The sequence below is a fragment of the Macaca thibetana genome, chromosome 16, assembly GCF_024542745.1.
Source record: "Macaca thibetana thibetana isolate TM-01 chromosome 16, ASM2454274v1, whole genome shotgun sequence".
NCBI classification, from domain to species: domain Eukaryota; kingdom Metazoa; phylum Chordata; class Mammalia; order Primates; family Cercopithecidae; genus Macaca; species Macaca thibetana.
Window position 1 is genome coordinate 53,896,231 of NC_065593.1, and position 24,992 is coordinate 53,921,222.

The following is a 24,992-nucleotide window of genomic DNA, read 5'->3' on the forward strand; positions in this document are numbered from 1 at the left end:
ATGATTACTCAATTAGACTGCCTTCTGATAGTGTTTTCCCTATATGTGGCAGAAAAAGTCCTGGACATTATGAGAGGTAAAACAGCTTTAGCCTCATGTGCCATAGGAATGAAATTTCCAAAAATATTTCAGTGTATCCCTCTAGGCTTAAAAAATGTTAAATATCATTTAATTTAGTGGTTTAAAAAACTATTTGTTGAGTATTGTAATAATGAATACTAGGTTGCAAATTTCATCTAATTAAATTTCCTGCTGCTGTTGAGTATCCACAGAATTATAGCTTGTGTAAGAATATTAACCAACCATGCACCTTGTAGAATATGGTACTGGGGAGTTGATTCTGACAGCTTGGTCTTAAACTTAGACCCTCCTGTTTTTTGTTTGTTTTTGAGACCGAGTCTCGCTCTGTCACCCAGGCTAGAGTGCAGTGGCACAATCTCGGCTCACTGCAACCTCCGCCTCCCAGGTTCAAGCCATTCTCCTGCCTCAGCCTCCCAAGTAGCTGGGACTACAGGCGCCTACCACCGCACCTGGCTAATTTTTGTATTTTTAGTAGATATGGGGTTTCACCATCTTGGCCAGGCTGGTCTCCAACTCCTGACCTTGTGATCCACCCGCCTTGGCCTCCCAAAGTGCTGGGATTACAGGTGTGAGCCACTGCACCCGGCCAGACCCTCCAGTTTTTTAAATTGAAATGGAAAAATTAAATTAGTTTGCAAATACAAGATACTGTCTAGCCTACAGATTTCATTACAAAATTCTGCCTTGTCATAATCCCCAAAATAATACAGAACAAGGCACAAACCCCGGTGATTTTTAACTTAGCAAAGTGGGCTTGGCAATTTATCCTTATGTCAAAACACAAGACTAGGCTTTCAGTGAAATATCAGATGAGAATTCTCCCTCTGCAGCATTATCACATGCGTCATCAATTACTGCCATGCCTAAGTCTAGCATCATGCCAGCACATTAAGACAGAAGGTACTATATGCAGTGTTCACTGGACCAGAAAGACAGAAATAAGAAAGGGAGGTGGGGAGAAAGAAACCCTAGAGAAGAAATTAAAAAAGGCAGACCGTGCAATACAAACCAGATCATGGCTGCTTAGCTAATATGGGCCAACTGCTGTGGAAGAAAAATGTCGAACACCCCAAGTTGTGTAAATTTCTGTAAACATCTAAACACACATACAAACACACACAACACCAACCTAATTAGGAACATAAATATATGTTGATCCTTTACTATGTTACAGTTTTGAAAATAAAAATTAAAGTTAAAATATCCGTATTCTCTAAATTGCCTTCTTATTTTCCTGAGGAAGAAGCTAGTGTTTCTTAAGGAGAAGGGGTGGGCTTGCCATGGATGGTTATAAAGATTAAGATTCCCTTTTTGACTTTTTTTCCCACTCAAGTTTTACCAATAACTCACTGAAATCATTATTAAACATGTACACTTAAGCACAAATAGTAAATGCTGACAATAATGACAAGTTTAGACATTTTAACAATAGACTGTGTTATTTAAAAATAATAGGTTTGGCCGGGTACAGTGGCTCAAGCCTGTAATCCCAGCACTTTGGGAGGCCGAGACGGGCGGATCACGAGGTCAGGAGATTGAGACCATCCTGGCTAACACGGTGAAACCTCGTCTCTACTAAAAAATACAAAAAACTAGCCGGGCGAGGTGGCGGGCCCCTGTAGTCCCAGCTACTCGGGAGGCTGAGGCAGGAGAATGGCGTGAACCCGGGAGGCAGAGCTTGCAGTGAGCTGAGATCCGGCCACTGCACTCCAGCCTGGGCGACAGAGCGAGACTCTGTCTCAAAAAAAAAAAAAAAGCGTTTTTCAAAATGAAAATAATGTTCAAAAATTAATAAGTTTTTTTAAAACTAAGAGCCAGGTAAATAAATCTCCTTGTTCTATTGCTTGGTATCATCAGTGTCCAAAACTAAGTAGTGTGAAAAGATAGAAACAATCAGCTTTTGACAAAAACCAGACAATTCTTAAGCTACACAGACCAAACTTGCCATGTTTCACAAGAGTCTGGTAAATAAAACATATTACTCCTTGAATGTTTCTAATACAATATTTTTTAAAAATGTCCATACATAGTCTACTTATGTAGGAACATTTCATACATAATTATATTGCCCAGGAGAGGTGAAGCTATAAAGGATCAAAATACATTTTACTCCTTTATTCAATTCACAAAATGCTAAACTTTAACTTGCTGCCTTCAACAAAATTATCAGTATGGGCCAGAAAGATATTTTTCCATCAAAATTCTAATGTGTTTCTAGATTTTTTTGGACTGATTTCCCAACATATTAAATATTAGATTACATCCCAAATTCTAATTGATTACTGTATGGCATGCAAGAAAACAACTCTAAACTGTACTATTGGTCATTAATAAGTTTAACTTCACTCACATCAAGTGTCACACAAACACTACCTAACTAACTGGCTAAGACCCGAAATTAAGCACTGATAATCTTACCGATTCTATAGGCTTGTCAAGTGATGCTTGTTCAATTTCCAAGTGTCCTTCCTCATATTGATCAAAGTGATTACCCTGAAAAAAGATGATTACAGTTATTTTTCAATAGCAGTACGTGTCAAATTTATTAACAGTTTAACCAAACTAAGGGTTATTTTTAACTTTTTATTTTTAACCTAAAAGAACACTGCAATCGTTCTTTTTCAGTAGACAATCAAAACCACACCACAAATTCCAACTTTTTAAAAATTTATAAAAATGGGCCAGGCGTGGTGGTTCACGCCTGTAATCCCAGCACTTCAGGAGGCTGAGGCAGGTGGATCACCTGAGGTCAGGAGTTCAAGACCAGCCTGGCCAAAACAGTGAAACCCCATTTCCACTAAAATTACAAAAAATTAGCTGGTTGTGGTGGCATGCGCCTGTAGTCCCAGCTACTCGGGAGGCTGAAGCAGGAGAATCACTTGAACCCAGGAGGTAGAGACTGCAGTGAGCTGAGATTGGGCCACCACACTCCAGCCTGGGCAACAGAGCAAGACTCCATCTCAAAAAAGAAAGAAAGAAAGAAAAAAACTATAAAAATGTATTAGGGCTGGGCATAGTGGCTCACGTCTGTAATTCCAGCACTTTGGGAGACTGAGGTGGGAAGATCACTTGAGGACAAGAGTTCAAGACCACCCTGGGCAATACAGTGAGACCCTGTTTCTACAAAAAAAAAATTTTAATTAGCCACACATTGTGGTGTGAACCTGTAGTCCCAGCTACTCAGGGGGCTGAGGTGGGAGGATCACTTCAGCCCAGGAGGTCGAGGCTGCAGTGAGCTGTGATCAAGCCACTGCACTCCAAGTCTGGGTGACAGAACGAGACCCTATTTCAAACAAAACAAAACACAACTTATTAGGAATCTAGGCCTAGTAATCTGAACTTTTACTCTCCTAACAAGTGTTGAAATTGCAAACTAAAACACTACCAACCATTTGGGACACCAACTCTTTTAGACTGACTACATTAGGAAGACTACAGAGTCTTACAAAGAGCCATGCTGTTTTACCTTTTTTTTTTTTTTTTTTTTTTTTTTGGAGACAGAGTCTCACTCTGTAGCCCAAGCTGGAATGCAGTGTCACAATCTCAGCTCACTGCAACCTCCGACTCCAGGGCTCAAGTGATTCTTGTGCCTCAGCCTCCCAAGTAGCTGGCACTACAGATGCACACCACTATGCCTGGCTAATATTTTCTGTTTTAGTAGAGATGGGTTTTCACCATGTTGCCCAGGGTAGTCTCAAACTCCTGAGCTCAGGCGATCTACCCACCTCAGCCTCCCAAAGTGCTGGGATTACAGGAGTGAGCCACTGCACCCAGCCTGTTTCACTTTTTTATAAGCAATATTGCATTAAACCTTTAATAATGAAGAAAACAAGTCATAGTAATGAAAATAAAATATATTTTAATAAATACTGCTCAATCTGGTAACATCATTTTAAACTAAATCTGCTAAGACATTAAACTTTAAATCAATTGATACCTCCCAGCTTTTCAAGAAATTAAAAATAAGTTCTTGACAGTTTCCAAAGCAACTATTCCTTAAGATGATCTGCAAAGGAGATAAACATGCCTGTATAATGAGGTATTTGATCATAATCAAGCAAGTTGTCACTGCAACTAAAATAAGTAAAAACAGTTTCAACAAATGATAACTGCAGACAACTAAGAAGTTCCCTCTAATCACAGTTTTCACAAGTCTCCTTGCTTCATCAGGAAGGAATAGCCCATTATTTGGTTTTAAATCAAAATATCAATTTTCTGGTTCCCTTCTAGTCTTAAAGTGTAAGGCATTAGGATATCAGAGTCCCACAATTACCTAAATCAAAAGACTAAAGACTTCAGTCTTTTGGTCTAGCCTAAATGAATTCGGTGCACGGAATGATATAACTTGAATGTTAACCTAACAAAAAGTTACTTTGCCTTTTCAAGGTAAAATTTAAATTCTAATTCAATAATAAAATTTAATGATGCAGAGCTCTAACATGTAATTTGTCAAATTGTACAGTAAGTATTACGTTTCTCTCACTAAACTGTGAAGTCCTTGAAGACAAGAACTGAGTTTTGTTTATCTCTTACACCTGATACTTAACATGACAGCCAAATACTAGGGAACAATTAGGTGCTAAAATTGTGTGGCAGTGCTGAACAAGTTCTAGAACAAGATGGTGGTGGTGATAGTAGTACAACATTGTTAATGTACTTAATGCCACTGAACTGTATACTTTTTTTTTAAGAGAAGGGGGTCTCACTATGTTGCCAGGCTGCCTTTAAACTCCTGGGCTCAAGGAGCCCAAGCCTCGGCCTCTTGACCAGCTGAAACTACAGGCGCCACATCACTACACTTGGCTTGGACTATATACTTCCAATAGTTAAAGTAATAAATTTTATGTTACATGCATTTTACCACAATAAAAATAATAAAAACAAAAATTGTATGGCAAAGTCTATCCAAGAAAAAAAGGAGAAAAATGGAATAGCAAGGGACGGGAGTATGCTTTCCAAAGACAAAAAAAAAAAAGGACTTAAGAGTGGGTATTTCAGGAATGAAAAAAAGCAATAATCAACAAATGATTTTTAAAAATTAAAAACAGCTATTAATCCTGAAAGTCTGCCTTTTGTTTTGTTTTGTTTGAGATGGAGTCTTGGTCTGTCACCCAGGCTAGAGCGTAGTGGTGCCATCGTGGTTTACTGCAAACTCCGCCTCCCAGATTCAAGGGATTCTCCCACCTCAGCCTCTGGAGTAGCTGGAATTACAGGCACACACCACCACATCTGGCTAATTTTTGCATTTTTAGTAGAGACAGGGGCGGTCTCACCATGTTGGCCAGGCTGATCTCGAACTCCTGACCTCAAGTGATCCGCCCGCCTCAGCCTCCCAAAGTGCTGAGATTACAGGTTTGAGCCACCTGGCCCAGCCTGAAAGTCTGTCCTCAATTAACCTCCAAACACCTGCTACTTGGTATTTTAATTTCTACTGTAACACTTAACATTTTAAGTTACTTTAAAGGTATTAATTGCAAAGTACTTCTAAATTACTAAATCATAAATATCCAAATACTGAGATTAACTCAAACCTCATTATATTATAGAACACCAATGTACAGCCGAATATCGATTCTTTTACTCTACAGGTCTATACAATTTAATGATACAAGAATAAACCAGGCGCAGTGGCTCATGTCTGTAATTCCAGCACTTTGGGAGGCTGAACTGGGAGCACTGCTGGAGGCCAGGAAGTTGGACATCAACTTGGGCAACATAGCAAGCAAGACCTTGTCTCTACAAAAAAATTAGTGGGTGTGGTGGTGTGTACCTATAGTCCTAGTCCTACAGTCCTAGCTACTCTGGAGGCTAAGGCAGGAGGATCACTTCAGCCCAGGGGTTCAAGACGGCTATGAGCTGACTGAGCCACTGCATTTAGGACTGGGTAACAAATCAAGAGTATGTCTCAAAAACAAAAAACAAAACAAAACAAAAAAAACAAAAAACTTCATCCTAACAATAACTGTGTACTACCTTTTTAAAGTAATTAAACCTTTAGTTTGTTTGTTTTAAATTTTACTTTAAGTTCTGGGATACATGTGCAGAACATGCAGGTTTGTTGCATAGGTATACATGTGCCATGGTGGTTTGCTGCACCTATGAACCCGTCATCTAGATTTTTTTTTTTTTGAGATGGAGTCTGGCTCTGTCGCCCAGGCCGAAGTGCAGTGGTGCGATCTCGGCTCACTGCAACCTCCGCTTCCCGGTTCAAGCGATTCTCCTGCCTCAACCTCCTGAGTAGCTGGGATTATAGGCACCCGCCACCACACCCGGCTAATTTTTTTGTATTTTTAGTAGAGATGGGGTTTCACCCTGTTGGCCAGGCTGGTCTTGAACTGACCTCATGATCCACCCGTCTTGGCCTCCCAAAGTGCTAGTATTACAGGCGTGACCCACTGCGCCCGGCCTCGTCTAGGTTTTAAGTCCCATATGCATTAGGTATTTGTCCTAATGCTCTCCCTCCCCTTGCCCCCCACCCCGACAGGCCCCAGTGTGTAATGTTCCCCTCTCTGTGTCCGTGTGTTCTCACTGTTCAACTCCCACTTACGAGTGAGAACATGGGGTTATTTATTTTGAGACAAGAGTCTGACTCTCGCCCAGGCTGGAGTGCAGTGGCGACATGTTGGCTTACTACATACCTCTGCCTCGTAGGTTCAAGCAATTCTCCTGCCTCGGCTTCCTGAGGACCTGGGATCTCAGGCGTGTACCACCACACCTAGCTAATTTTTGTATTTTTAGTAGAGATGGAGTTTCTCCATGTTGACCAGTCAGGTCTCAAACTCCTGACCTCGAGTGATCTGCCTGCCTTGGTCTCCCAAAGTGCTGGAATTACAGGTGTAAACCACCATGCCCAGCCTAGTTCTATGAATTTTAACATATTTATAGATTCTTTTAACTTCGAAGTCTTGTCTGACACTCCTTCTCTGTGCTCCTTTAGCTTTATGTTCATACCTTTGTTATGGTACCTGTACTGTGATTCCCTGTTTACTTATCTCCTCTACCATAAAGCATGTTCTTTAAGTCCAGGAACTCTTTCTTCTTCTATATACTCTATATAAGAACATTTTCTAGTACATTAGTGAATATTACATGTTGATTTAGAATAACTAAGGGTCTCCCTGTCACCCAGGCAGTGGCGCAATCACAGCTCACTGCAGCTTCTACTTCCTAGGCTCAATTGATTCTACCACCTCAGCCCCCCAGGTAACCGGGACTACAGGCATGTACTAGCACGCCTGGCTAATTTTTGTTTGTTTAATGTGGTTTTGTTTTGTTCTTGGTAGAGACAGGGTTCTGCCATGTTGCCTATGTAAATAAAATGAGAAGAGGCTGGTTCATACAAGACAGTTTATATTTTATTCAAGTTAACCAAGGTAAAGACTCAGATCTTTCACATTCTTACTCTTGCCCACTCCCTTCTCTCCATTTTTCTCCATTTCTTTTTTTTTTTTTTTTTTTTTTTTTTTTTTGAGACGGAGTCTCGCTCTGTCGCCCAGCCCAGGCTGGAGTGCAGTGGCGCGATCTCGGCTCACTGCAAGCTCCGCCTCCCGGGTTCACGCCATTCTCCTGCCTCAGCCTCCCGAGTAGCTGGGACTACAGGCGCCCACAACCGCGCCCGGCTAATTTTTTGTATTTTTAGTAGAGACGGGGTTTCACCGTGGTCTCGATCTCCTGACCTTGTGATCCGCCCGCCTCGGCCTCCCAAAGTGCTGGGATTATAGGCGTGAGCCACCGCGCCCGGCTTTTTTTTTCTTTAACAGCCTGTGTTGCCCAGGCTGTTTTCAAACTTGGGCCCAAGCAGTCCTGCTGCCTCAGCCTCCAGAATAGCTGGGATTACAGGCACACAGTCTTTCAATGGTGATTTGCACTGTTAAAATTATGATCAATAAGGACATTTTTTTGTAAAATGCTTTTTTTGAGACATTTTATTAGACTGACCTCATAGGTAGAACTTTAAAAAAAATTTTTTTTTTTTACAATTTTTGTAACCTCTTTAATCTTACCTCTAGATATGTTATCTAGTTTAATAGTCTGGTCACAGGTGAGGAAAGGTTGAGCAAGCAATGTCTTTAATTTTTTAGTGCATTGTGGCCCCCTTTATTAAAATATACTACTAACACAAATAATACTAATGTAAAATGGATATTGTTAAAAGTTTAGGCTACACTGTAACAAGTAAAAAAAACGAAAGAAAGCCCTCCTTTCTCCTGTTTCATTTCTTAGAAGTAACCATTGTTTCCAATTTGTTACGTTTCAGTTTTTTAGTAAAGTTTTAAAATATACATGCTGTTTGGAAGAAGTGCTTTAGAAATACTGAATATGAGTTTATTGTAATTAGTAACTTCTGTGATTACTTTTAGATAGACAGACTTTATTTTTTCAAGTAGTTTTAGGTTTACAGCAAAGTTGAGCTGAAAGCATAGACACAGCCTCCTGCACATTTATTATAATACATTTGCTACAATAGGTGAACCAACACTGACACATCATTATCAGCCAAAGTCCATAGTACATTAAGGTCCACTCTTGGTGTACCTACCATCATCATGATACGGTGTACATATCATCATCTATGAGTTTTGCCAAATGTATAGAGACATTTATCTACCATTACAGTATCACAGAGAATAATTTCACTGCTCAAAAAAATCCACAGTATCCACCTGTTCATCCCTTTACTTTCTTCCCCTCAAACTCCTGGCAACCACTGATCTTTTTACTGTTTCCACGGTTTTGCCTTTTCCAGGATGTCATATATTTGCAATCATTATGTAGCCTTTTCCAATTGGCTTCTTTCACATATTCCTGAATATGTATCCAAGGTTCTTCCATGTCTTTTCCTGGCTTGATAGCTCATTTCTTTTTAGGGCTGAATAATATTCCATTGGTATATCACAGTTTACTTATCCATTCACCTACTGAAGGATATATGGACTGCTGTGGAGTTTTGGCAATTACAAATAAAGAATGCTATAAACATCCATGTTCTTGGTTTTTGTGTAGACTTAAGTTTTCAGCTCCTTTGGTTAAGTACTAAGTAGTATGACTGCCGGACTGAATGCTAAAAAATAGGTTTAGGTTTGTAAGAACCGCCAAACTGTTCTGTCTTCTCTTTCTTTTGACGGTGTCTTTTGCAGAGCAGTTTTAAATTTTAATAAAATCTAACTTACCATTTCTTTCTTTCATGGGTGTGCCTTTGGTTTTCCATCTGAAAAGTTATCACCAACCCCAGTGACACCTAGTATTTTTGTTTACTTTTATTTGGTGTTCCTATCATTGTGATGAGACTACATTTATGTTGGGAGTAGGTGGAAAATATTTTGCGCTTCACTACCAGGGATTAGTGATTGCTGTTAATATTTCACTTTGGTGGGAGTTGATGGTGTTTATGTTTTTATGTTAACATTAAAGAAACCAATTAGCCTTATTTTAATAGGGTAGCTTTAATTCAGCTTAAATCTGCAAATTTGTGGAATTTTAGACCAAGAAATGACATGAGTGTCTAGTTCAAGTTCTTCATTTTACAAAGGAAGGTACAAAGAATGAGAAATATGACATGATCTGCATGAGGTCATACAGTGAATTATTAATGAAGACAGGACTTAGAATTGCTTATAACCATGTTAAAGAACTAAGATAAAAGATGTACTGGTAATTTTTTCTTGTATAACAAACACTTTTGATGATAGGGGTTTCTTATTCTTTTTCACTTGGTGTTGTGGCTCCTAATTTTTAAGAGGGCAAGTTTTAAAACAGTGAAAAATATAAAAAGTTTTTATACTTTTCCAATGTTGCGGCTAATTGATAGCTTTATTAAGGCAAATCAAATAAATGTTGAGAAGTACACAATTAAATAAGTTATTATTTGTAGAGCATTTCTTTTCAGGGTTTTATTTTTGTTGTTGTTGTTTGGTTTTTTTTTTTTGAGACGGAGTCTTGCTCTGTTCTCAGGCTAGAGTGCAGTGGCGCGATCTTAGCTCACTGCAACCTCCACCTCCTGGGTTCAAGCGATTCTCCTGCTTCAGCCTCCCGAGTAACTGGGACTACAGGCATGCGCCACCACATCCAGCTAATTTTTTGTATTTTCAGTAGAGAAGGAGTTTCACCATGTTAGCCAGGATGAGCTTGATCTCCTGACCTCGTGATCCACCTGCCTCGGTCTCCCAAAGTGCTGGGATTACAGGCATGAGCCACCGTGCCCAGCCTTTTTTTTTTTTTTTTTTAAGACAGAGTCTTACTCTGTCGCCCAGGTTGGAATGTTATGGTGCAATCTCAGCTCACTGCAACTTCCACCTCCTGAGTAGCTGGGACTACAGGTGTGCACCACCACGCCAGACCAATTTTTTTTTTGTATTTTATTTATTTTTTTGAGACAGAGTCTTGCTCTGTCGCCCAGGCTGGAGTGAAGTGGCATGATCTCGGCTCACTGCAACCTTCACCTCCTGGTTCAAGCAATTCTCATGCCTCAGCCTCCCAAGTAGCTGGGATTACAGGTGTGCGCCACCACACCCAGCTAATTTTTTGTATTTTTAGTAGAGACGGGGTTTCACCATGTTGGCCAGATTGGTCTCAAACTCCTGACCTCAGGTGATCTGCCTGCCTCGGCCTCCCAAAGTGCTGGGATTACAGGTGTGAGCCACCACACATGGCCCATGATAATTGTATTATAGTTAGCATACGGATACTCTAGTAGGGAATATAGGTGAGTGGTATGCCAAATTCTCTGTACTATCTTTGTAACTATTCTACAAATCTAAAATTACTTTAAAATAAAACAAAAAACAGGCCAGGTGCAGTGGCTCACGCCTGTAATCCCACCACTTTGGGAGGCTAAGGCGGGTGGATCACCTGAGGTCAGGAGTTCATGACAGCCTGGCCAACATGGTGAAACCCCATCTCTACAAAAAAACAAAAATCAGCTGGGCATGATGGCGGGCGCCTGTAATCAAATCGCTTGAACCCGGAAGGCAGAGGTTGCAGTGAGCCAAGATTGCCCCATTGCACTCCAGTCTTAGGGACAGAGTGAGATTCCGTCTCAAAAAAAAACTAACAAAAACAAAAAGTAAAACAAAAAACCTTCTAGTTATGGAAAAATCTCCAAGACATACAATTAAGAGGAAAAAATCAAACCGCTAGAAAATGTGCTTGCATGCTATCCTTTGGGAAAGTTAAGAGTGCACAATGCTTAGTATATTATCCATATATATATAGTATATATATGGATTCTGTGAAAGAACCACCATGCAATTGGAAATAGTGGGGTTGTCTCTGAGGTTCACTTAAGTAAGTGGTTTTCTTTTCACTCTGAATCCTTTTGTCCCTTTTTTTTTTTTTTTTTCCAGACGGAGTCTCTGTCACCCAGGCTGGAGTGCAATGGTGCCATTTTGGCTCACTGCAACCTCCCTCTCCCGGGTTCAAATAATTCTCCCACCTTAGCCTCCCTAGTTGGGATTACAGGCACCTGCCATCATGCCCAGCTAATTTTTGTATTTTAGTAGAGACAGGGTTTCACCATGTTGGCCAGGCTGGTCTTGAACTCCTGACCTCAGGTGATTCGCCCACCTCAGCCTCCCAAAGTGCTGGGATTATAGGCGTGAGCCACTGCGCCCAGTTGCCTTTTGTTCCTTTTGAATGTTATACTAGAAAAACAGAAAGAGGAAGGAGGAAAAATGTGATTTCAAACCCCCAGGGCATAACTATAGTAATAATCGTAGTAAAGATGACAATGATAGTAGTGGTGATATTTTATTTCTTGCCTCCCAACCCACCTCCCCACCAAAATTGAGTCATTCTGACAAACATAGACTTATCAGGGTCATTCTTTCTAAAAACAGTATGGCATCTGATTATCTGAAGGCCTCAAAAGGATCTAAAAGGTATTTTTTGCTGCTGTACCTTCCCTTTAAAACCTCACTTAGATCTCTGAATTTCCTTTAGATGTAGATGATCATATAATATATCATACAAACCACTTTGAGATAAAATGGGTATTAAGGCTGGGTACAGTGGCTCACACCTATAACCCAGCACTTTGGGAAGCCAAGGTGGGAGGATCTCTTGAGCCCAGGAGTTCAAGATCAGCCAGGAAAACACAGTGACACCCTATCTTCATAAATTAAAAAAAATCTTTTTTTTAAATTTTTAATCATGGTGTACACCTGTAGTCTCAGCTATTCAAGAGCCTGAGTGGGGAGGAGGATCCCTTGAGTCTAGGAGTTGGAGGCTGCAGTAAACTACGATCTTGCCACTTCAGTCCAGCCTGGGTGACACAGCAAGACCCTGTCTTAGAAAAAAAACAAAAAAAGAAAAAACAAAAGATGCTAACAGTAATTATTCCAAAATAAAAGGTATAAACTAAAACTCATGCTTATCCTGGCAAAAATTCATAGGTCCTACATTATAGCATTTCTAAAATTTAGTTTTAATGACTGCTTATAGGTACGAGCTGAGGGAGGTAAAAAATAAAGTTTAAATTTAAAAAAATGACTGCTTGGAACACTTATTTCATTATCTAAATCAACTCTTCCTTTCTGAATACTATAGGCTTTCAAAGTTGAAATATAGTTTTTCATTTATTCTGATCAGGAATATAAGTTCAAAAGGGTCAGACTGGAAGCAATCTAGCTTTTCTTAAAAAAAAAAAAAGTATTAGATTTTAAATTTTATGCACACACCCAATTGACTTTCCTTCAACTGCCTCCACTCTTAAAAAAAACTTCAACTTGTGGTAGGTCTAATGGCCAATGAATACAACCTGGCTGACCTGCCCTGCATGTCATTAAAACACACAGTACCTCTAGCTCCTTACAGGTCAAGGATTCTACTTCCAAACACAGGACAAATGTGGAAACTTCTCTTATAAATTTGGTTGTGGTGATCATTTAAAGTATCAATAAAGACAGGAATTGCCTTAAATTCATCCAGATAAATGAAATCTTATTATTTGCTAACTGGTGCTGATTCTGACATCTACATAATCCCACAGCTGTACCCTTTACATGATTAAACTATATAGAAATGAGTAGAGAGAAATTAGAGCTGGAGGAGAAGGAATTATTGCCGGGTGCAGTGGCTCACGCCTGTAATCCCAGCACTTTGGGAGGCCGAGGCAGGTGGATCACCTGAGGTCGGGAATTCAAGACCAGCCTGACCAACATGGAGTAAACCCCATCTCTACTAAAAATACAAAATTAGCTAGGGTGGTGGCACATGCCTGTAATCCCAGCTACTCGGAAGGCTGAGGCAGGAGAATCGCTTGAACGCGGGAGGCAGAGGTTGCAGTGAGCCGAGAGTGCGCCATTGCACTCCAGCCTGGGCAAAAAGAGCGAAACTCTGTCTCAAAAAAAAAAAAGGAATTATTAGGACAAGTCAAAGATCACAATCAAGAGCCTATAATCTCAAAAAGCAAAACACAATACTGAAACTCTAAAGAGCTGTTCTTATCCTCTTCCCTCTTCCTATAACTATTAAAATTTAATACAACTTCAGTCAGGTGCAGTGGCTCATGCCTGTAATCCCTGCACTTTGGGAGGCCAAGGCAGGTGGACCACAAGGTCAGGAGTTCAAGACCAGCCTAGCCAAGATGGTGAAACCCCGTCTCTACTAAAAACACAAACATTAGCCAGGTGTGGTGGCGGGCACCTGTAATCCCAGCTGCTCGCGAGGCTGAAGCAGAGAATTGCTTGAACCTGAGAGGCAGAGGATGCAGTGAGCCGAGATCGCGTCACTGCACTCCAGCCTGGCGACAGAGCAAGACTCCATCTCAAAAAATAATAATTAATACAAATTCTTTGAAAAACATTTTTAAATGAATAATATTACTCAAAGCTCAAAGTTGGTGGATCCTAGCTGGGCATGGTGGCTCACACTTGTAATCCTAGCACTTTGGAAGGCAGGAAGATCACTAGAGGCCAGGAGTTCAAGACCACAAAAGAAGACCCCGTCTCTACAAACAATACAAAAAATTAAATTAACTGAATGTGGTGGTACACACCTGTAGTCCCAGCTACTCGGGAGGCTGCAATGGGAGGATCGCCTGAGTCCAAGAGGTCAAGAGTGCAGTAAGCAGTGATCGCACCACTGTACTGCATCCTGGGCACATTTCCACTTTTGTCCTGTGTTTGGAAGTAGAATCCTTGACCTGTAAGAAATCCTGTCTCAATAAATAAATGTATGTATGCGCCTTTAAAAAGAAAATGTCCCGGGAGAAAAAGCCTATCCAAAAAGAAATGGACATCCTGGGGATTATTGGTGTCATTTCACTAGTATACTTAAAATTTATTTCAATTTACGGCCAGATGCGATGGCTCACGCCTGTAATCCCAGCAATTTGGGAGGCTGAGGTGGGTGAATCACCTGAAGTCAACAGTTCAAGACCTGCCTGGCCAACATGGTGAAACCCCGTCTCTACCAAAAATACAAAAATCGGCCAGGTGTGGTGGCAGGCACCTGCAGTCCCAGCTACTAGGGAGGCTGAGGCAGGAGAACTGCTTGAACCTGGTAGATGGAGGTTGTGGTAAGCCAAGATTACACCACTGAACTCTGGCCTGGGCAACAGAGTGAGACACTGTCTCAAAAGAGAAAAAAATTATTTCTATTTACAAGGTAGACAGAAACATCATTGTGATCAATTCCTAATGAACCTAATTCTTCACTGTTGTTTCCATAATCATATAGTCTGATTTACAACAGTTTCCAGTATATTATTATAACAAACAAAGCTCTCTGAAGTCAGAGACACCAGAAATCAAGTCACTACCATTTGCTAGTTGTATAACCTTGGGCAAATTCCCAAACCTCTCTCTAGGCCCGTTTCCCCCGCTGTAAAATCCAGATTATTACACTATAGCATTGTTACATACGTTGTGAGGTTTAAAGAGGTACAAAGTAATAGATTATTATTTTAAAATACTGCTGAGGCCAGTCAATGACCCAGAGGAATAAACTTCACTTAATACATAAATTTAATTCTATGTTAATTGGTAGGAAAGATAATTGGCCAGCAATCTCAACAAGTAACTAAGAACCTGAAAACACATCACACTGGGTCAAGGGTGCAGAAATATCACACACTCATCTAAAAATACATGTACACCTGTTTGACACATCAAATTCTTCTGGATAATGTGATTAGGACAAGAAATAACTGTTTTCCCAAAAAAGCACTATGCTGAAAAATAAAATTTATTTTTTTTTAAATTTTATTTATTTTTGAGACAGTGTCTCACTCTGTTGCCCAGGCTGGAGTGCAGTGGGGCGATGTTGGCTCACTGCAACCTCCGCCTCCCAGGTTTAACAAATTCTCATGCCTCAGTATCCCAAGTAGCTGGGATTACCGGTACCAGCCACTGTGCCCAGCTAATTTTTGTAATTTTTTTTTGAGACAGAGTCTTGGTCTGTTGCCCAGGCTGGAGTGCAGTGGCATGATCTTGGCTCACCGCAACCTCTGCCTCCCGGGTTCAAGTGATTCTCCTGCCTCAGCCTTACTGGGATTACAGGCACGTGCCACCACACCTAACTAATTTTTGTATTTTTAGTAGAGACGGGGTTTCACCATGTTGGCCAGGCTGGTCTTGAACTCCTGACCTCAAGTTATCTGCCCTCCTTGGCCTCCCAAAGTGCTGGATTACAGGTGTAAGCCACCACGCCCGGCCTAATTTTTATATTTTTTAGTAGCAGACGGGGTTTCACCATGTTGGCCAGGCTGGTCTTGAGCTCCTGACCTCAAGTGATCCGCCCACCTCGACCTCCTAAAGTACTGTGATTACAGACATGAGCCACTGCACCCAGCCAGAAAAACTAACTTTTAGCCAGGAGCAGTGGCACATGCCTATAGTCCCAACTACTCAACAGACTGAGGTGGAAGAATTGCTTCAGTTCAAGTGTGGCCTGGGAAACACAGCAAGACCCTGCCTCTATTAAAAAAAAAAAAAAAAAAAAAAGGCCAGGCACGTTGGCTCATGCCTGTAATCCCAACACTTTGGGAGGCTAAGGTGGGCGCGGATCATCTGAGGTCAGGAGTTTGGGACCAGTCTGACCAACATGGTGAACCCCATCTCTATTAAAAACACAAAAAATTAGCCAGGCGTAGTGGCGGGCGCCTGTAGTCCCAGTTACTCGGGAGGCTGAGGCAGGAGAATGATGTGAACCTGGGAGGCGGAGCTTGCAGTGAGCCAAGATGGAGTCACTGCACTCCAGCCTGGGTGACAGAGACAACTCAAAAAAAAAAAAAAAGGCGCCTGTAATCCCAGCAGGAGGATCATGAGGTCAGGAGATAGAGACCATCCTAGCTAACATGGTGAAATCCCATCTCTACTAATAATACAAAAAAATTAGCCAGGCATGGTGGCACATACCTGTAGTCCCAGCTACTCGGAAGGCTGAGGCAGGAGAATGGCATGAACCTGGGAGGTGGAGCTTGCAGTGAGCCGAGATGGAGTCACTGCACTCCAGCCTGGGCGACAGAGCAAGACTCCGTCTCCACAAAAAAAAAAAAAAAAAAAAAAAAAAAAAAAAAAAGTTTAAGGAAAAAAAAAAAGTGAGATACCACCAACTAGTTTGGAGAGTTACTTGGATTAGACAAATATCTTCAAAATGTCTTGGCACCAGACCTGACATGTAATCTAGCTGGCAACAAACAGTAGCTGATATTATCCTCACCATGTATCACAGTAGTCAACTTTTATAAAGGTGTAATGATCAAGGATAAGCTTATAGTACCCTAACTTGGGAGTATCCAGTAGAAATACCATTCTCCTCTCCAATCTATTATTTTACTGGAACAAATGAACAAAATGGACTTTTGTCTTGTTTTCTTATGCTTTTATGATAACACAATAACAATCAGGTACTCACTAATGTTTGGAAAATGGAATGGGATTATCTGCTAGACCCACAGACAGTGAAAAGACAAGCAAGAAGTCATAAATGACCAATTAAACCAATGGTGGTAAGTCATTAGTTTGTTTTTTTGTTTGTTTTTTTGTTTGTTTTTAAGACAGTCTCATTCTGTCACCCAGGCTGGAGTGAGTGGCAGAATCCTGACTCACAACAACCTCTGCCTCCTGGGTTCACGCAATTCTCCTGCCTCAGCAGCCTCCCCTCCGCAGTAGGTGGGACTACAAGTATGCACCACTATGCTCAGCTAATTTTTGTATTTTTAGTAAAGACAGGGTTTTGCCATGTTGGCCAGGCTGGTCACAAACTCCTGACCTCAGGTTATCCATCCACCTTGGCTCCCAAAGTGCTGGGATTACAGGCATAAGCCACCATGCCTGACAACTATTGGTTTTTAATACTGAGATGTTTCTGAAACAAAAATTATAATCTTTAATAAGCATACCAACTATTTCCTACCAGTTTATTAACTGGTACAAAATGCTGCCATGTATTAAAGTAGTACAATGTTTTACATACTGGAGATAATACCAACATTCTACATACCACAATGTATATATCACAGTATATATACCTTGAAGAGAGGCCAATCTATATACCACAGTAAACAGAATACTATACAAGAAATCAGCCAGGCTCGATGGCATGCACCTGTAGTCTCAGCTACTAGGGAGGCACAGGTGGGAGGATGGTGTGAGCCCAGGAGTTCAAGTCCAGCCTGGGCAATGTAACAAAATTCCACCTCTTTTATTTAAAAAGAAAAGAACAAAAGAAGTCAAAAGATCAAAGTTCAAACTTCAGCTCTGCACTAGGCAAAATAATTTATCCAGGCCTCAGTTTCTTCATCTTCAAAACAGGATTAGTACCTATTCTATTTACTTCACTGAATTATTAAAAGAACCAGAAAAGAACATTATATAAAAGGCATTTATTAAACCATAAAGTATACAACTATACCATATTACCATTCTCATAACCAGGTCAGATTATCTTTGTAACATCCTGGTGCCTCAGTTCCTTAACTTCCTTTCCTACAATGATCTTGTTCTCCATTCTGCCTTAACCATGTACTCTCATAATCATTAATAATCTCAACCCTTCTATTAATATAACTGTTATTTCAAACATTGTATTCTACAACCACCACCTTCTATCTTTCTAGCTCATTCCCTCCAGTACTCCCACTCTAACAAGTCTTAAATCCCATTAGAATCTACAATCCATTGATCCTACCAATTTTTCACCCTCTCACTACCTACACTGCTGCCACCACCCGCACTCCCAAAAGTCCTCATTCATCTCCTTACTAAGCTTAAAATCACATGGTCCAGCTGGGCACAGTGGCTCACACCTGTAATCTCAGCACTTTGGGAGGCCGAGGTGGATGGATCGCCTAAGGTCAGGAGTTCGCGACCAGCCTGGCCAACATAGTGAAACCCTGTCCCTATTAAAAATACAAAAATTAGCCGGGCATGGTCGCAGGCGCCTGTAATCCCAGCTACTTGGGAGGCTGAGGCAGGAGAATCATTTGAACCTGGGAGGCGGAGGTTGCAGTGAGCCAAGACCGCACCACTGCATACCAGCCTGGGCAACAGGAGCGAAACTTCATCTCAAAAAAAAAGAAATCACATGGTCCATTATTGTAATCACTCCTCATATACGCCCTCTACCCATTTGCTCCTATTGACATTAACTCTGGTTAAGAGAGACTGGTTATCAGCACTTTAACTATATGGGTATAGCACATCTAACAAACTATAGCTGAATTAATCTTCCTATAAGTAAGAGGGCTTTGACTGTCTATCCCTCAGCTTAAGCACCTTAAATAGTTAGTGCATTCCTGCTTATAGTATTAAAATAAAATTTATCTTTGCAGCCCTAGTCTCCACTTTTTCCCTATGCCTAATCATTAATTCATTGTCCTAAAAAAACAAATTCTGCTTGTTCTACTTCTTTACTTTTGTCCTGGCTATTTTTTCCAACTGAGTGTACTTCCATTCACTTGAAGGTTGCAATCCCAACCTTCAAGATCCAGCTTAAATGCTAACTTCTTCATAAAAGTATGCCCAGGCCAGCACGGTGGCTCACACCTGTAATCTCAGCACTTTGGGAGGCCAAGGCAGGCAGATCACTGGAGGTGGGAGTTCAAGACCAGCCTGACCTACATGGTGAAACCCCATCTCTACTAAAAATACAAAAATTAGTCAGGCGTGGTGGTGGGCGCCTGTAATCCCAGCTACTTGTGAGGGTGAGCCATGAGAACTGCTTGAACCCAGGAGGTGGAGGTTGTGGTGAGCTGAGATCACGCCACTGCATTCCAGCCTGGGCAACAGAGCAAGACTCTGTCTGAAAAACATAACATAACATAACATAACATAACATAACATAACATAACATCATATCCAATCATCCCACTTTAAGGGTTCTCTCCTTAGAGTTTTGCATTTATTAGCTATACTGTTTTTCTGATAATCATGCTGGTCTTATGAATAATAAACTAAACTTTATTACTTATGTTTATCTCTCCAACTAATATGAAAACTCCTTGAAAAACAAAAACAGGCCGGGCGCGGTGGCTCAAGCCTGTAATCCCAGCACTTTGGGAGGCCAAGACGGGCGGATCACGAGGTCAGGAGATCGAGACCATCCTGGCTAACACGGTGAAACCCCGTCTCTACTAAAAATACAAAAAAAAACCTAGCCGGACAAGGTGGCGGGCGCCTGTAGTCCCAGCTACTCGGGAGGCTGAGGCAGGAGAATGGTGTAAACCCGGGAGGCGGAGCTTGCAGTGAGCTGAGATCCGGCCACTGCACTCCAGCCTAGGCGACAGAGCAAGACTCTGTCTCAAAAAAAAAAAAAAAAAAAAAGAAAAAAGAAAAACAAAAACACTTCTTAACCAACTACCCACACAGTAACACTTAAATTACAATAAGTACTTCTTAGTACAACCACTATTCAAACACTGTTTTATTTAAGTTTTCAAAAATTAAGTCTATATTCTAGAAACTATTCTCAAAGTAAATATAACCCTTGTTATTGCTTGCACAGATGATACCCTAGTACAAATATTAAACCAATTAAATTTTCGACCACTTTTGCCCTTTCTTTAAAGATTCCTCATAATTTTACTCATAGCTCTCTATTCATAGCAACAAGGGAAATCACTGACACTACAGCATACAATCCACAAGCATTAGCTTAATTTCTTTTTCTGTTATGTTTTGTACTGTTTTGAGACGGAGTCTCACTCTGTTGCCCAGGCTGTAGTGCAATAGTGCAGGATCGGCTCACTGCAACCTCCGCCTCCCAGGTTCAAGAGATTCTCCTGCGTCAGCCTCCCGAGTAGCAAGGACTACAGGAGCACACCACCACACCCAGCTAATTTTTTGTATTTTTAGTAGAGATGGGGTTTCGCCATTTTGGCCAGGCTGGTCTCAAACTCCCGACCTCAGGTGATCCACCTGCCTCAGCCTCCCAAAATGCTGGGATTACAGGCGTGAACCACTGCGCCCAACCTACCTTTACTTCTATAGTCAAGACCTACAGTGTCAAAATAATTTCTTGATTTTGATCAGCACTGCCTACAAAAAGGATGAAAAATTAAGCTCCTCTTTTCTCATTAACTCTGGAAGAATAATGTTAGGGGAGCTATAAGAGAGGTACTGACTTTTCCAACAATGTCATTATTAAAACGTCAGAAAACTCTATGACTTTTTTCTATTACAACTTTAAACCTGTAAAGCTATTCTGTGTTTCAATTCTATGAAACACTAAGATGAACTGGAATTCCTCTTTGAAATCAATGTAATTGCCAAAGAGTGGCAAGGATGACAACAAATAATTGGAACTTCATGAGATGAGACCAAATGCGTATTACAAAGACACTTTCTGGTTGCTTGAGTGACATGCACACAGGAATTATTGTACCTCAAAACTATGATAAAAAGAATTAAAGTAAATGGCAGGATACTCCTGTTTTGCTCACTAACAATTTTAATTCCTTACTATCTATAGGGCTTACTAAATAACAGAGTCATGTGCTACTAATCTGTGTACAATGTCAGAATAACTTTAGCTGCTTTTTCTTCCTAAATTAGGAATAAAATACTAAACATATTTGTTTAAATTCCAAAGAAATCATTTGGTATAAAAAATGACCATACAGCATATAGCTTCTTTCAGCCTGGGCATATTTAACTTTTTGCATTGACTAATACAATATGCATTAAGCACATTTGCTTAGACTTCCACAGTTAAATGGACAATTCACTTTTTATAAGTGGAAAATCATTACAACATCTTCTGGTATTCACTGCAATATCAAATCAATGACTTCTTTCAGTATTAGTGGTGGTCATCTGTAATTCCTTGGGTAATTACCATGAATCTGCTTTCATTTAATGCTAAATGGCAATGCTAATATGAAAAGAAAATTAATGCCAGACATACAAGCAAAAGTACTAAGTTGTTTCAGGGAAGGAATTTTAACAGAACTCATGAACTGGAATCCACTTCGAAGCTGGAAACCATTTTCATTAATAAAATACTAGAAACTAAGTCACAAGAGCAAAAATGAAACCTTTACATAGGTTTCTGATTCATAATTAAGATCTCACGAACTTCTGCTACTTCTTTTCAGAAAATGGTCATCTTGGCCAGGTGCAGTGGCACATGCCTGTAATCTCAGCACTTTTGGGGGGCCGAGATGGTAGGATAGCTTGAGCTCAGGAGTTGAGACCAGCCTGGGTGACATGGCGAAACCCCATCTCTACAAAAATGCAAAAAAATTAGCAGGGCTTGGTGATACACCTGTAGCTCCAGCTACTCAGAAGGCTGAGGTGGGAGAATCACTTGAAGCTGGGAGGTCGAGGCTGCTGGGAGCCATGATCACGTCACTGCACTCCAGCCTGAGTGACAGAGTGAGACCTTGTCTCAAAAAAAAATTTTTTTTTCATTTTAAAAAATTAAATTAAAAAAATCTTGACCACATAAAAAAAACAGACTGTCAGCTGGGTGCAGTGGTGCATGCCTGTAATCCCAGCACTTTGGGAGGCTGAGGTGGGAGGATTGCTTGAGCCCAGGAGTTCAATATCGGCCTGGGCAACAAGTTGAAACCCTGTCTCTAAAAAAAATACAGAGCTTAGCCAGTCATGGTGATACATTCCTGTAGTCCCAGCTACTCGGGAGGCTGAAGTGGGAGGACTGCTTGAGCCCAGGAGGTGGAGACTGCAGTGAGCCAAGATCCCACAACTGTACTCCAGCCTGGGCAAAAGAGCCAGACACTGTCTCCAAAAAAAAAGAAAAGAAAAACAGACTGTCCTTTAAAAAATTTTTATCATGTACCCAGATAAACAGAAATCACATGGAAATGTATCTCAATTATGAAGCAGCACAATTGCGATAGCTTATTATATATGTGTCTTAAAATAATTTTAGCTGGGCGCGGTGGCTCATGCCTATAATCCCAGCACTTTGGGAGGCCGAGGTGGGTGGATCACGAGGTCAGGAGATCGAGACCAGCCTGACCAACATGGTGAAACCCCATCTCTACTAAAAAATACAAAAAATTAGCCGGGAGTGGTGGCGGGCGCCTGTAGTGCCAGCTACTCGGGAGGCTGAGGCAGGAAAATGGCGTGAACCCGGGAGGCGGAGCTTGCAGTGAGCTAAGATCGTGCTACTGCACTCCAGCCTCAGCGACAGAGCAAGACTCCGTCTCCAAAAAAAAAAAAAAAAAGAATAAAAATTTAAGTCACAAATTTTAGCTTTGGTTATACAATTTATCATAAAGACATGAGAAAATGTGATGAAAGAATCCCTTTGCAGTACTCTAATGAGAACTGCGTTACATGTATAGAAGAAAAGGAAAGGTACAACAGGAATACTTGTTTTTCTATCATTCTGACTGTACTGTAAGAGACCTGAAATAACACTCAGTCTAATACTGTATTTGTCCAGATCTGTTTCTTCCTGCCTCCCATGCCTACTTTGAAAACAAATAATGAAATATATCATCACATGAAGCCCTCTCTTCCCAACCCCAATCTTTCCTAATTACAACTTAAGTCTCTCTCTGCGATGTTATTCCTTGATATGTCCCACATTTTAAAAGTGATTATATACCATTTACCCTTCAAATCACCTCCAGGGAAACTTCTCTTACGCTGACTTTACTTTGGTCACTCTTGATCTCCTGAGAATATATTAACCAATGTCAGTATCATTTTGCATTTGCTAATAATCATGTCAATTCAGCATCAGTATTTTGAAACTGGTACAACAGCCCTGATTCTAATCCTTTTCACTTATCATACTATGAGACAGGAAAGAGTAATGATTTTACATAAGTTTCAGTATCCCAAGCCAAACTGACATTACTTTAAATAGCTTGTGGCATTTCTTCCAGATTACAGGGAGACATAGGAAAAACCATTTAAAACACTTGTCCATGTGTCATATCTGGCACATCTGCATTACAATGCCAACTATATTACATACAGAAAATATACTAATACCCTTCTGTGACCTAAATATCTTAAAACTATGAACCTCTTCACTTAACAGTCTCAACTAAGAATTTCCTGAGGGTCACATACTGGTTACATATGGAAACACAAAGAGGAATCCTACAAACATACTACATAAATGTAATACATGACTAGCTTATTGCTATTTACCATTATGATTACTTACATAGATTACAGAAAGTTCTTGGGCAATTTCTGTATTTTTATTATGACCTTTAAGATAGTATGTCTTGTTTCTCTTATCAACTTATCACTCACTGATCTATTCCTGTAGTTACTTTTCACTAGAAATAAAATGCAGAGGGCCAGGCGCAGTGGCTCACACCTGTAATCCCAGCACTTTGGGAGGCTGAGGTGGGTGGATCACCTGAGGCTGGGAGTTTGAGACCAGCCTGACCAACATGGTGAAACCCTGTCTCTACTAAAAAATACATAAAAAACAGCTGGACGTGGTGGGACATGCCTGTAATCCCAGCTACTCAGGAGGCTGAGGCAGGAGAATAGCTTGAACCCGGGAGGCGGAGGTTGAGGTGAACCGAGATGGTGCCATTGCACTCCAGCATGGGCAACAAGAGCGAAACTCCGTCTCAAAACAAAAAAAAGAAAAGAAATAAAATGCAGAGAACACTCAGAACACAAATCATCAGTCCTCTGCAGGTACATACGCTAAAGATCATTTCCTCACCAGCATTCAGCTGCATCACCAATAATAGCTGCGCAACCATAAAATGCTAAGCACTGTATCTTAATGGCACCGTATGGCTAGTTATACATCACTGTACAAACAAAACTTTCTTTAATGAACCTGTAATCCAAAGTGTTGATTATCTTAAGTTATATATTTTCCATTAGTTTGTGTAACACTTCAATCTGTGAACAAATATATCTTAATCTGGTAAATGCCGGCAGAAGTAACATCTCATTCAGAAATTGAGGTCAGATTCTTAAAGGAGTAGTTAAAGCTCTTAAAACATTTGTAAAAATAAACACATCAGCTTAGATTACAAAGATTACCAAAGATTTAAAAAAACAACACTTTCAAGGCTAGACAAAAGAATGTCTAAACTAAAACAGTTAACAATATATCCTCTATGACACAACGTAATTTATCATTGTTGAATGCCCCCCTAGAAGCCATTGGGAGACCAGAAAGAAACAGATCTGGACAAAACCAAACAGAATAAAAACTGCAATTGTATCACCTTTCTAAAAGCTCCCTTATTCTTCGTCACCTATAAGTTTATCCTCCACATTTGATGACTCAATTACAGCTATATAAAATGTGTAATTGTCAGCAGCAGACAAAATGGTCACGAGGACAAGTTCAAGAGTCCAAAAGTCAGTATGAATTTAGGCTCTGCCATTTAACAGATGTATGTAATTGGCTAAGTTACCTAATTCTCTGTGCCTCAGCTGAAAACGGCAGTAAAAACAGTACCTACCTCGTAAGGGTTATAGTGAAGACTATGAGATAAGACACATAAAGCCTGT

The 24,992-nt window shown here is 40.6% G+C and overlaps 2 protein-coding genes across 11 annotated transcripts in view; both read right to left on the minus strand.

Annotated features, from left to right (window-relative positions):
• The window catches only part of FAM171A2 (family with sequence similarity 171 member A2), a 410,010-nt gene that overhangs the window by 118,298 nt on the left and 266,720 nt on the right, over positions 1-24,992 (minus strand). The window lies entirely within an intron of this gene.
• GPATCH8 (G-patch domain containing 8) overlaps positions 1-24,992 on the minus strand; it is a 105,899-nt gene that overhangs the window by 77,337 nt on the left and 3,570 nt on the right. For 3 of the 10 annotated variants that reach the window (XM_050763040.1, XM_050763041.1, XM_050763048.1), the window contains exon 2: positions 2,500-2,574. In XM_050763040.1, coding sequence (XP_050618997.1) covers positions 2,500-2,574 — 75 coding nt within the window. Of the gene's footprint in view, positions 1-1,090; positions 2,575-14,074; positions 15,286-24,992 lie in introns of those variants that run through there. The other 7 variants (XM_050763049.1, XM_050763044.1, XM_050763045.1 and 4 more) reach the window with 5 other exon arrangements.